Here is a 14,278-nt window from a genome sequence, read left to right as displayed (position 1 = left end):
TATCGTGGTATATGTTATTTCGTTATCTTTGTTGTATGTTATATCTTTTCGTTATCAGTGTTATATTTAATTTCGTTAGTTCATCAGATCATGCAGCATTGAGTTTCACATAGCCGTCTTCAGATTGGCCTCGATACACTTTACCAGGTATTGACTGAATTGTTGTCCGGTACCCAGCTGGGCCTCGGCCTCCTTCCCCTTGCGGACAAATAGTTCAGCCAACCTGCCGTATGTGGCCTTCACCAGCGAGCACACAGGGAGGTTCCTAACACCCTTAAGGATTGAGTTCACACACTCAGAGATATTGGTCGTCATGTGCCCGAATCTGCGCCCCTCATCACAATACTGTATCCACAACGAATACTCAATCCTGTTCGCCCAGTCACACATCGTCGGATTCTCAGAGCGCAGAATGTCAAATCAGTAATCGAACTCCACTTCGGTCTTGGCATATGCGGCATTCACAAGAAGCCTCCGAGCGTCTTTGCCCTTGAAGGTGAGGGCGAAATTTGCTACTACGTGTCGAATGCAGAATGCCCGGTATGCAGCCGGAGGTAGCCATCCCCCATCAAGAGCCTCAAGCGCGGCCTTGATGCCATTATGCCTGTCCGAAATAACTAGCAGACCTGGCTGCGGTGTCACGTGCTGACGGAGGTGAGAGAGAAAGAAGGACCACGACTCAGCATTCTCACCCTCGACTAGTGCAAATGCCACTGGCAGTATGTTGGAGTTCCCATCCTGTGCAATTGCGACAAGCAACGTTCCCCCATACTTGCCATATAGATGGGTGCCGTCAATACTCACCAACGGCTTGCAATGACAGAATGCCTCGATACAAGGTGGGAACGTCCAGAACAGCCTATGAAAATAAGCTTGAGACTCGTCCAGCTGTCCCCCAACTCGAACAGGGCATGTCCGAAGGACTGCTACTGTACCAAGCATGGTCAACTGGACTCCTAACACCACCTAGGGAGCTCGTTGTACGACTCATCCCAGTCACCATAGATGACGGCAACAGCCTTTTGCTTCGCCATCCAGACCCTCCTGTACGTCGGCCTGAATCCAAAGTTTGCGGCCGTGGTATTTAGGAGCACCTTGATGTTGACAGATGCATCAGCCCTCACCATTGGCATAATGAATGTCGATATCACATGATAATCCAAACTCCTATGGTCGCTGGAGATAGAGGTGGCGAGACACGTATGCGGTCTGTTGTACCGTTTCACTTCCCAGATGCCCTTGCGCTGCCGGAGACTCAACCGAATCAACCATGTGCACCCATTCACAAACTCAGAACACTTTTCCACATACCGGCGATAGTCAGACTCAACTACCTTGTACTGTACCCCTCGGTGGATGCTGTAAGTCTTCACACTCAACATGGTCTCATCTTTATCCTAGAACTGCTGACCAACCTGGAACTCTGTCATACCAAGTTACCAACAGACCCATCTGCATCTCTAGTGCCAAATCCAGCAGCCTGCCCAAGAAGCCCATCCTGCCTCATGGCATCCAGGTCCAATGATGAAAAATGGGGTAGGTACTGCTGTGTGCCAGAACTAGATCCACCTACAACCCCTCTCGGGTCACTCGCTCTGAGGTCATCGCCACTGTCATCAGCAATCAGATCCGGCTCAACATCATCGTCATCTGGATCATCAAACAATCCGTCTCCAACACCAGCCGGTGTAGCACAATGTAATGAGGTCGGAAGATGTTCCCCTGTACCAACCTCGTCACCGACATTGCCGCTAAGATCAACAACGAACGAAAGGGAGGCAACAGGCTGGATCGGTGGCTCGTACGCAAGGACGGTGGAAGAAGCAACGGCAGGTCTCGAGCTAGAACCGGCCACCGTGGCTAAAGTGTGTGTATTCCAGTTTGAATCCCCCGAACTGGATACCATATCAACCAACTTTGCCAACAGCTCTGGTGTCCTCACCTCGGAAAACTGCCGGCGACAATGAAACATGACCTGTAAGTCCTCATCACTCCCGATCATGAAACAATCATACTTCACGATATCTTGGAGCACCGTGGTTGAAATGCGATAGAAAAACTTCTTAACCCTTTTCACACCATCCAGACCAAGTTTCAGCAGTACAGAGCTAACAAGGTCATCATAGCTCGTCGTAGGCCTCACGATAATACAGAGATGATCCTTATCGGTGAACTTCACACCGGATCGAGTTTTTCTCTTAATCGATCCTCTGTGGTGAACCAACACTAGAAAACTATCCTCACTAGCCATCTGTCCCTCTATTGAGAGCAACTCACGTACACCTCATATATATAGAGCTCTGCTTCACAGTAATTCGAATCAATTCCATTCGCACTATATATACGTAATTCGAATTAACTCAATTCGAATTACTTTTAATTACCAAACGAGAGTAATTCGAATCAAGAAGATTCGAACTTCCCCCTTAACCACGTCATGATAGTAATTCGAATTGATATGATTCGAACTATGCATCCTTAATTCGATGCATGTTGATTCGAACTACCTTGGAATAATGCTTGGGAATAATTCGAACTTTGTCAATTCGAATTATGTGGAAATCTAATTCGAATTTTATTGATTCGAATTACATTAAAGTGATCTTTGGTGGATTGATGTATCAGAATTTCATTTAGCTGATTTAGGTAATTTTAAACTCCCCTTGGCGCATATAAGTTTTTTACCCTAATTTTCATTTAAGTAAAACTGAGTAATATATCAAAAGAAACTTGTATTGACACTTTCACGGTTAAATGCATCTCTCTAAGTATCCTAACATTACATTATTCATCCTTTAATATATGAAAAAGGACCATATAAAATTATGCCTAAAATGTACCTGCTCAATAAGACAACAACTTCTTCCAAAGATTCCTTGTAGTTTTTGCAAATGTTCAGAACTATGTTACTTGTCTAAAATTGTGCAAAAAATAATTTGGTTTGATTAAAATGCACAATTTAAGGCTGGTTCATGAACATTCTCAGGCAACATTACATGCCCAAATCCTGTAGCAACATATGCCATTTCCTTAGCAAGCTTATCCTGAAATCACCTAAATTAAAAAATATATATACATGAAAGAAAAACTTCATAGATGCTTTTGCTAAAATGTATCTAACTCTTAATAAGCTTGCAAACATTTAACATATAATAGCAAGATAGGTAGCGAGTCTAAATACATTATTACTATAGCATAATGGCCACCAAGCCTTTTTAGTGCTCACACCATTTTGTCAACAAAAACCATAACAATTCCTCTTCAAATCCCTCCTGTTTTCTAGGATTACAAAGTCAAACAAATTGCCATATAATTGGGGACATTTTACACTTACCTTGTTGCCCTTTGTATATTTAATCTGCAACCCAACTTCATATAGAATATAGAAGACTCTTACATTTTTCTACATCCTTTTATTCTTATGTATATTATTAAAGTATTCAAAGTATTTATGTGCATCATCAAATAAAATGTTAAGAAAGAATGAAAGATCACCTTTCAATGGTTGTTCCAGTGAAAATGATGGGAAAATATTAAGAATACTTCCAAGCACCAAATCTTCATCATGTGCGTTTTATTCAAGTCTTTAAGAATCAAAGCTTCCCATAACCAATAAGTCTTTTCTAAATTCTTCATCTAAGTCCCTGTAAAATTAAGTCATATTGCAATTTGTAAAATAAAATAAGAATTTATTAATTACTAGCTATAAGTATGATTGAAGAAAGTTAGCTACTAGTGATTAAAAGAAAAAGCTATAAATGTATTCATCATAATGATACATATTGATGATTGAATTTGATTAATCAAATAAACTCGCTTCAGAGATAGAAAACTTGATACAATAAATCTCAAACACCAAAATGAAATAGTTAAATGAATTAGAGATATGTGCTGCTCACAAGCATGGCTTTGTACACCAACAAACAAGAAATTATTAACACGTATAAAGCTTAAACTAAACTCCAAAGTCCAAACCAATAGTTTTCATGGATTTGTGAGGTGTGTGAGAATAAACTAAAATTTTAATGAGAATTACATCCTTCCTTGAAAGAATAACTAGAATATACTAAAAACTAAGTAATCATCAGACTAACAACAACACAAATTCACAAAGCATTTAGAATAATCCAAAGTAATCATACGAAGAATTTGATCCCAACAAAGCACAAGTCTCACTTTCTCATTATTAAAGCGAGATGCTGTTCAGACATTAAAAAAAAGAGCATGAAACCACAATTTCGGTTCATGATTCATAGGGGTGGCAACATTCACTTTACTCGGTCACCCGATCCATATATATATATATATATATATATATATATATATTATATACTTATATAAAAATATGTTTCAAGTGGATGTTGAATCAAAGACCTCTCATTAAATGCAAAAGATTCTTAGCCATTAAGAGAAGATCATTATTTGATAATTTAATACTTTTTTTTTACATAAAAATCGGTTCTATTTTAAATTATCATCAAGTTATATAATAATGTTGTATTTTTTTGACAACCTGTGAGTAGGACCAGGTACCCGCGAGTTAAGAATGGATAGGATTAGGATATTCTCAACCCGCCGATTAGGGTTGGATTCAGATCATACCTTACCTTACTCATTGCCACCCTTAATGATTCATCCATGAGAGATTTTGGGCCATGCATAGGCCTTACCAATTTCTTTACCTCCCTCAAACATGAAGGTAGAAATGTGTAACTTATCAATCTGAAATAAATATACAAATCAAAACTGAAATACAACCTGATTGAGCAAAAACATTCTTTTAAATCAACAAAAAATAGAAACGAAAGCAACTTGTAACCATTTCGCAATAGATTTCAGCACAACAATCATTTACCTAAAATAGATATTAAACTTGTATAATACAACCAGTATAATTAGGGACAAATTTCATGCCACTTACCTCGTTTTAGCTGCTCCAGCAATGGAAATATGAAACAAAAGACCTAGGACAAAAAGGCTAGAACAATGAGTAGAATCATGCAACGGATTTAAAACAGAATCGAACACAATCTGTAATGCTCCAAGGAGGAGGAGCTTCTAGCAGCGGATTCGAAGGAGCAGGCGCGGACGTAGAAGAGTAGGTAGGATATGTCTAAACCTGCGATACGTGGTGTCGACGATAGAGGTTGGAGATGACGGTGGTAGGACTATCGTGCAGCTGCATCCTATTTGAACCACGCACTGCGCAGGAGGAGATCGCGAATAAATCTAGTAGATAACATAGAGCAAAGAAGAACAATGATGACCTCGAATCCGGCAAAAGCAGTGCTTTTCTCAAAGGGGAAAGGGTGCTTGTAACAAGGTTAGCGGCGACAACCGTGAGTTTGAGGTGAATTAGTAGTTATTTTTGGTATAATTATTGGCCAAAGAATCTTCTGGTCCCAAAGACTACTACACAGGACGAGTTTATTGACAAAAGTTCCGACAACCATTTTAGAGGTGAAGGTTACCAATGACTATGTCGTCGATAAATCTCCAAGGCATCGGTAATATTTAAAGGTTTTCATTTTTTTTATCTTGTGATTTAGTTTACCAACTATTTAGCTGTAAGTAAGTTTTGGCACCACATAAACGTTATTGGACAGACACAAATAATACTGACAATGCTAGTAACTAACAGTTTAGTTGTTGATAATTTTTTATTGAAAATTTAGAAATTGGTTTATCGACAACTTAACCATAATGTTAATAAATTAATTTTTATTTAAAAATAATTTAATTATTAATTACTTCCGTCGGTACGATGTGAAAATATTTTTTTGAAAATAAAATAAACGTTGCGACTTGCCAATGGCTAAATTATTTAAATTAATTTTTTATTTATCAACGGCAAAGCTAGGGTAAATTCATGGGTTGAAATTTTCAAATTTTGTGCGTCCTTTATATTTACCCACGGCTAAGTCATTAATAAAATTGAATAAATGAAAAGTGTATTTTATTGCTGTCAATAACTAATTTTAACAACGGCTTGGCCATTGATAAGAGGTGCGTTCGAATTTAAAACAATGCAACCTCCCCTTGACCTCTTTATTCTCCCTACTCGAAACTCCGATCAACATTCCATCATTATTGACATTGTGTTCATGGTGAGTTTCATTTCGATTTAATCGATTTAGTTTTTTCAATTAGTTAACTTTTTTCAATTACTTTTTAGTGCTCATGTTTTTTCGACACTTTGAGTTTTGGTCTTCTACGCAAATTTGATATTTTCAGTTTTTGGTAGCCTTTGGGACATTTGATCAATTGTTTAATTGATTTTTCTAATTTTTTGATCAATTTATTATTGGTTGATTTCTATCTTAAATCAGATTAGTTTAATAACCAATTCTCGATTTTTGACCTAGCTTTTAGAACAATGGTTTTCAGCCGAATTTGGATCCTTTAAATTTTAAATTTGTACCTTAGAGGGTAAAGTATGATCTTATACTCTTGAATAGTTTTTTTTTTATATTTATTTTTGGTTTCACCTATAAAATAAATAGTGAGAGATCACACTTTACTTTCTAAAGTGAAATTCAAATTTTAGAGAATCCAAATCTTTTTCAGCCAATTATGAAAGATTATTAATCTAAAACTAAATGGAAAATGAGATTTGGAATATAAATGATCACATTAAGAAAAGTAAAACTTCTATTAACAAAATAAAGTAATTACATTGAATATATAGTCATAGTGGGAGACAAGGGTGAGATGTTGAGTTTTAATTCTAAATAAAAAGCGAAAAAATATTAGAAAGTTAACATTTTATATATATGAATATTAGTTAAAATTTAGTCAACGTGTTATTTTTATATTATTAAAATTTAAAATTTATAATTTAATATTTATTATTTAATATTTAAAGTATTAATTAAATGTTGACAAAAAATAATAAATTTTATTAAATATTTAGTATTATTTTAAAAAGTGAACCACCGTATTGATAACGAGTTTCATATTTAATTTTAAATTTAATTTTAATTGAAGATTAGAATATTATGGTAAAGAATTAATGTTTAGTAACTTATATTATTCTAGTCAAAATATACGTCTCTATCCTTTAATTAAATTTACTTCATTATTTTCTTTAAAAAATTGGAAGCATTGTCTTTTATTTATTTATTTATTTTAATGGGATTCTCCTATGTGATAGATTTGTTTTATGAATTAGAATATGTTGATGAAGGTAACTCATAACAACCATATATGTACATTCTTCTTGTAAAAGTGTAAAACTGCACATCCATTGAGAAGAAGGAAACAGAATATATATACTTTATAAGATTGTGGTCTTTTTTTTTTTTTTTGTTAATATATTTTGGTAGGTGAGTTTAAGAGAAACGCATGTCATCACAAATACTAGAATTTTGCAGAGAACATACTTTACACAATATATATAATTTTTAATGTATATATAATATTTTTTAATGCATCAAAGTCCTGCGAGGCTAAAACATTTATATTTGATTTAATCAACTGAAATAATTCTCGTGAAAACGTTAAAAGTGTGAGACTTTAATGATAAGGTTAGTTGACTGAAATATTTCATGCATAGGAAAAAATTTAATTCAGTCAAAAAAATTTCCATCATATCGTCTTCAATGATTCCTTTAAAAAAATTATCTGCGTTAACCAATAGTTTGTATAAAATTTATATTCTCAGTTAGTGAAATTGTCAAGAAAAAAGAAAAAAAAAAACATAAAATAAGTACAGATAATCACCTACAACAATGTCTCATACCTTTACCGTTTGTGGGTTATCGGAATGTTTAGTAACAAAAAAAATAATCAAAAATAACTATAATTTATTTAAAATAAATTAATTATGACAATTAATAAATATTATTGAATAAAATAAATTATAATTTTTTTTTTGTTTTTCTAACATTACCGTATTGTGGGTTATAAACTTATACTATCATCACAGAGTAAAAATTTATTGCTATTTCTTCAATTATATTTACTAGAAAAATATTATGAATATACAATAAATCAATCAAAAAATTATTACTATATCTATTATATATTTAAATATATTTATATATTAATACACATATTATTTTTAATTAAATAATTAATTATTAAAATAATCGAGTTTGCAATAAAAATAATTAAACTTGTTTATATTAATATAATAATTTTTTTTATGAGATGATAAATACATATTTCTATATGTATGTATTCCTTTTACACATGATATAATTAAATTAGTTTACTTCTTTTATTTTATATTAATTGTTTTTTTTATTTTTTAACTCATAAATATATATTTATATTATTTAATTTATTTTCAATACATATTTTATATTTTAATATATATTTTATATTAGTGATTAATTTTAATGCGTAAATTTTTTTTTATATCAAATTGAACTGAGATAACGGCCAAACTAACCATAAATACCTGCCAAACTAACTCATAATTCCTCACTCAATACAAACCCATCATCATTTCAAGAAAAAGAAAATGAGGAATAAGGCCTCAACCACGTTAACACTTGTTCTTCTCACTTTGACTCTTCTATCCACAACATATTCAGATGATTTGATAGACCAAACATGCAAGAAGACACCATACTATGAACTCTGTAGCAATATCATCCATTCAAACCCTGCCACCCCAAGTGATCCAAAGGGTATGGTTGTGATAATGATCAACTACACTATAGTAAATGCCACTAACACTCTCAACTACATTGAAGACCTTATTAAGAAAGTCACTGACCATGAATTGGAGCATAAATTGACCTTTTGTGCTGAGTCATATATCCCTGCTATTAAGTATGTTCTTCCTCAAGCTGTTGGTTCTATAAACAGAGGCAACTTTGGCTTTGCAAATTACTCTATTTCCTATGCTGAGAAAGACATTGTTGCTTGCAACAAGAAATTCACTGGGAATCAGTCACCTTTGAGTTCTAGGAATGGGATTATGCTGCAGCTTCTTGATATTTCTGCTGCAATTCTTAAGATTTTGTTAAATGGCTGATTCTTTTTTTCTTTTCTGCTGACTCAATAAATAAACCTATATAACTACAAAAGGATACATCAAAATTATATTTAATTATTGCACAATTAATTTCACTTTACACGAATTTAGTAGGATTTATAATTAGTCTAATAATGATAATTAGGTATTTACCCTCTCAGTTTTTCGAATCATGGTTTAACAAAGTTGGTTTTCTATAAACACCACATCTACAGTCTAATGGCCAACTACATGCAATTATCTTCATATGAAGTTAATAGTTAAAAATTGTTAGATGGTTATTTAGTCAAACAATTTTTAAATATCAGTTTTACATGAAAACAACTGCACTTGAGTTTTCGCCTTAAATTTATTAAAAAAATCAGACTATTTACATGCAATTACAGTACAATCTTTTGACCCATGCGCGTCCATAATAAACTACTGTGTTCATTATGATTGTGGACAATTTTTAAATTGCAAATTATCTTTCACATTTCTTTATTTTTATTATTTAAGTTTTAAATTTTTATTATAATTTTATATATTTAATTTATTATTATTATTAAGTCAAATGATTCAACTAGTGATTTAATATTTTGACCAAATCAATTACTAACTCAGTTTTAATAACTATCAATATAATAAATGAAAAATGTACAATCAGTTCAACACAAGTATGTGTGAGGTGGAGAAATTTGGCAATGTTGTTCGTGGTCCCCTGGTGTGTGAGGATCTAACCATTTTTAGGTGGTCAAATATCTTTTATTTTTCTTTAATTTAAACATTAAAACTATTTTTATCTTAGAAGTATTTATATATTTGAAAGAATAATAAAATTCATTCTGTTTCCAAGATCGAACGTTTCCATGTATAATCAAAAATTAAATTCCAAAACATAATTCAGTGTTAGAATCGAGAACTAACTCAACAAACAGCACCGAGAGCCGCAGATCCACTATCAGTAGGAGCGGCAGGAATGGAATTTCAGTGTCTCCTTCGGATTATGTTCCATCGTGTCTCTAAAAACAAACGTAAATAGTAATGATGACAAAAATAAAGTTATAGTGCAAGTATGTAGCAAAACATACACCAAACCTGATTCATGATAACCTGATTCATGATATTGCTCTTTTGCTGGCAGCTATTGTAAGAAAATTAGAAGTCTAGTTTTTTTTTTTTTTAAACAAAGAGTTCAACACAATACAGTGGAGCAATCAAACAAGAAACAAAATAACAACTTAAAAGTAACATGGCAGCCATTAAGAAATCCTCCTATCATCTCCGGCATAACCATCAACAACTAGAAGGGTTCGCACCTCTCCACTCGTTATGGTTCATGACAGTCATGTGAGTAATTTCTTTAACACCTTTGCTTTTATTCTGAAATATCCTTCTATTCCTTTCTAACCAAATATTCCAAACGATCGCACAGGAGCATCTCAATCATTGTTCTCTATCCTCCTTGCTCCTCGGCTCCTCTATCCAACACAGAAAATATTCTTTCATTGTGCCTGAAATAGACCATTGTTGGCTAAACATTGATATCCAAGCACTCCACACCTGCCAAGTAAACTCACAGTATAGAAATAAGTGTTGCACATGTTCCACATCTCTATTACATAAAACACAGGCGTTATCTAGCTGGCTAATGATCCTAAGATGGCTTAACCGTTCCTTTGTATTCACCCTACCTATCAGGACAAACCAGGCAAACAGCTCTACTCTTAGTGGAACTAACCCCTTCCAAATGGTCTTTGTGTAGCTGTAACTTGTAACCTCCTCTGGGAGTATCGCCTCCTGCAAAACCTGAACAAATGAGTTAGTTGAATAAACTCCTAGTTTATCATATTTCCACACCACCATATCCTCTCTGTTAATTACTAGTTCACAGGTCTCAATGTCTCATGTAATTGATCCAGTAGTCCCAACTCCTATTGAAAGAGCTCTCTCCTCCATTGGAAGTTCCAAATCCACTCTAATCCGTCCCAGAACCCACAATCCCCTATAACAGATCCACATTGGTTTGAAACAAAGAAAAGCCTGGGAAACCGATCTTTAGAGACCCACCAAGCAACCATATATCCTTCCAGAACCGAGTACGCCGTCCATCACCAATCTCCATGGATAAGCCTGTAACCATCTTCTCCCTGATATGGTTATTCGTTATTTGTAACTGGAAGATATCCTTCCACGAGCCTCCTCTAGAAGGTAGAGCTTGAGTTGACAGTAGCTCATTAAGATTCAGATTATAACAAGAACAAACCACCTTCTTCCACAACGGGCAATCTTTCTTTGCGAACCGCCACCACCACTTAAATAACATAGCTGTGTTATGAACCATATCATCTCCAACTCCCAAACCGCCTAGTTTTTTAGGGGCTTGTACCACTTCCCATCTTACTAATGCCATTCCATTACTACCATCCTCTTTGCTCCACAAGAACCTTCTTTGTAGTGAAATCAATTTCTCAGCAACAGCTCTTGGCATCTTGAACAAACTCAAATAGTACACTGGCAGACTATTTAGAACTGATTTAATCATCACCAACTTTCCAGCTTTATTTAGTACTTTAGCTTTCCACAAACTGAGCTTCTCCTCCACTTTATCTATTATAGGCTTCAAGGTCTTCACCAACCTCGGATTTGCACCTAAGGGAATACACAGGTATTTGACTGGAAGCGAATCAACCTTACAACCCAACAATTGGCACATACTCTAGATCCACTGATCGTCGCAATTTATCGGAATCAAGCTCGACTTGTCAAAATTAATACTGAGCCCTGACATCAACTCAAAGCATCTCAATATTCGCTTGTAATTCCTAATAGTTTCCTCCTCTGGTGGACAGAACAGAATTGTGTCATCAGCAAACTAAAGATGTGACAGTGCTATACTATCTCTCCCAATCAACAATAGTGATATACGATCATTTCTGACTGTCTCTCCCACCATTCGATGTAGTACATCCACAACCAATGCGAATAAGAAAGGAGAAAGCGGGTCACCTTGTCTCAGACCTCTTTCCATTTTGAATGGCTTGGATGGCGACCCATTTATCAGAACCAACATAGATGCTGTGGTCACACACTCCATAACCCACGATCTCCATCTATTGTCAAACCCCATCTTTTGCAATACAGGGTCCACAAAGTTCTACTTGACTCTATCATATGCTTTTTGGAAGTCAAGCTTGATTATTGCTGCCTCCTTTTTTCTCAGTTTGAGCCAGTTTACAGTTTCACAAACGATAAGTGCTCCATCATAAATTTTCCTTCCTTTTACAAATGCACTCTGAACTTTCCCTACTAACGCTGGCATCACTGATCTCATTCTCCTGACCAAAATCTTGGAGATAACCTTGTACACGCACCCAACTATGCTGATAGGTCGCAAATCTTTAATCTCTCTTGCCCCAATGAACTTAGGTGCCAACACCACCAAAGTGATGTTGGAGTCCGCCGGCAACCTTGATGTCTGAAAGAACCCCATCACTGCAGTCGTGAATTCAGACCCAATCTCACCCCAACACCTCTTAATAAAATTCATGTTGTATCCGTTACTACCTGGTGCCTTAGAAGACTCACAGTCCCACACGGCCTCTCTGATTTCCTCAACTGTTGGCAGCGCCTCCAGATTTACAGAGTCTTCCTGCTCTATCCTACTCACCAGACCGTCTCTAAAGCCCGCCATCGGAGACCTCTCTTGGTGATATAAATCTCTATAGAACTCTCTAATAGCAATTTTTATTCTAGCTTGATTCCTGACTAGTCTTCCGTTAATTAGCAGTGTATCAATCCTATTATTCCTCCTTCTTGCTGAAGCTATGTTGTGAAAGTATCATGTATTTTTGTCCATCTCCTTTGCTTGCTGAGACCGAGACATCTGTTTTCAATGAACTTCTTTTCTGACATACCACCTCTCACAGCAGGTAACCAGCGCCCTCCTCCTAGCCTCCATTGTTCCATCATACACCCCATTGCTTACCAAATCATCAACCTTCTTGATTTCTTTCTCAAATTTCGTAATCTTCTTGTCCACATCCCTAAAATGAACCTTATGTCATCTCCCTAACGAAATTGTCAAAGCCTTCAACTTGTCTGTGAACTGTATCTCCCACAAGCCTCTCCACTCCTCCTTAACCATCCTAAGAAAGCCTTCATGTGTAAACTAAGAATCTAAACTTCGGAACGGCCTTGGACCTGCCCTCTGCTTCATGACTTCTAGAATTACAGGACAGTGGTATGACAAACCCCTTGGGCCACCGCGTATCCGGGTCTCAGGAAACTCCTCTAACTACTCCAAACTAACCAGAGCTCTATCTATATGACTGCAAGACCGTCCCCGAAACCATGTGAACTTGCGATCTGTGAGCGGCAAATCCACTAGATGCATATCTTGTATCCTACTCTTGAAATCTTCCGCCGACCTAGGTAGAACATCAGTACCTTGCCTTTCGCCCACATGCACTATTTCATTAAAGTCTCCCATGTAGCAACTAGGAACCTGACATAACCCAGTCATGTAACTCAATTCCTCCCATACCTGAATCTTCGCATACCTATTATGTGCACCATAGACCAAGAAAAAAGCACAATTGAAGTTACTCTTCACCAGGACCCCTTCAACACACAACCACCTCTCCCCTTATAGCAATTATTCATTTTAAACACTAATTCATCCCATATTAACAAGAGCCCACTTGCTGCACCATCAGAGCCTACAAAATCCCACCCCATACCATCTTGTCCCCAAATTCTTGAAACATCAAATCTGGTCACTAACTCCTTTTTAGTCTCAATCAAACCCAACATATCTAAACTATGTTTTTTCTTTAATTCCTTCACCATTCTTATCTTTCCATCACCTCGTAACCCCCTAACATTCCAAAAGCTAAAAATCATTTAAAATTCTTTTGACACCTGTTTTTATTTTTGGGTCTGCACCGTCTCAGTTTTTTCTTCTATTTCGCCAATTTTCTTTTGCGTTCTATTTCTTTGTCCTGCAATTGGAGTATTGCCATGATGTCGACTTCCTCATTGACCAGCATTGCACCTGACTCCTTTGCCAACTCCCAAGTTCTTCGGTTCTCAAGCATATGCTCAGCTAGCTTTAAACCCTGCGTGTCACTGTCCTCTTCCACAGCATTCTCACCTTCCTCATACCCAATCTCATTCCCTTCACCGCGTCCCTCATCATGGCTAGAATTCCTCCGCATACTATGTTGAGCAATGACCGGACCTCCACCTACGTTCAGATCAGGGTAGTCACCGGGTGCGAGTTAATACTCAAAATGACCCCTGAAATTTGAC

The 14,278-nt window shown here is 35.9% G+C and overlaps 3 protein-coding genes across 3 annotated transcripts; 1 reads left to right on the top strand and 2 right to left on the bottom strand.

Moving 5' to 3' along the window:
• Positions 1 to 420: 420 nt before the first annotated feature.
• Positions 421 to 942, bottom strand: LOC148578784 (uncharacterized). Its single transcript, XM_088503200.1, has one exon. It carries the CDS (start codon positions 940 to 942, stop codon positions 421 to 423), a length of 522 nt encoding a protein of 173 aa, XP_088359326.1.
• A 14-nt stretch (positions 943 to 956) lies between these two features.
• On the bottom strand, positions 957 to 1,906 carry LOC107614890 (uncharacterized). The gene is made up of 2 exons (XM_016317020.1): positions 1,433 to 1,906; positions 957 to 1,244 (listed from the first exon to the last, which is right to left on the bottom strand). Exons 1-2 carry the CDS (start codon positions 1,904 to 1,906, stop codon positions 957 to 959), a joined length of 762 nt encoding a protein of 253 aa, XP_016172506.1.
• A 6,561-nt stretch (positions 1,907 to 8,467) lies between these two features.
• LOC107614883 (cell wall / vacuolar inhibitor of fructosidase 1-like) lies at positions 8,468 to 8,986 on the top strand. Its single transcript, XM_016317011.3, has one exon. The coding sequence runs from the start codon at positions 8,468 to 8,470 to the stop codon at positions 8,984 to 8,986; it is 519 nt and encodes a 172-aa protein (XP_016172497.1).
• The last annotated feature ends 5,292 nt before the right edge of the window (positions 8,987 to 14,278 follow it).

This window comes from Arachis ipaensis, chromosome B1, assembly GCF_059453495.1.
Source record: "Arachis ipaensis isolate K30076 ecotype BB chromosome B1, ASM5945349v1, whole genome shotgun sequence".
Classification (NCBI taxonomy): Eukaryota; Viridiplantae; Streptophyta; class Magnoliopsida; order Fabales; family Fabaceae; genus Arachis; species Arachis ipaensis.
Note: the sequence above shows the minus strand (reverse complement) of the source record. Positions and strands in the feature narration are given on the sequence as shown.

Excerpts from the sequence above, each read along its gene's own strand:
- LOC107614883 (XM_016317011.3), top strand. The coding sequence starts at position 8,468 with ATGAGGAATAAGGCCTCAACCACGTTAACACTTGTTCTTCTCACTTTG.
- LOC148578784 (XM_088503200.1), bottom strand. The coding sequence starts at position 942 with ATGCTTGGTACAGTAGCAGTCCTTCGGACATGCCCTGTTCGAGTTGGG.
- LOC107614890 (XM_016317020.1), bottom strand. The coding sequence starts at position 1,906 with ATGGTATCCAGTTCGGGGGATTCAAACTGGAATACACACACTTTAGCC. Across the intron at positions 1,245-1,432 it reads ATGGGTCTGTTGGTAACTTG|CGCAAGGGCATCTGGGAAGT; the intron begins GTATGACAGAGT and ends AGTCTCCGGCAG.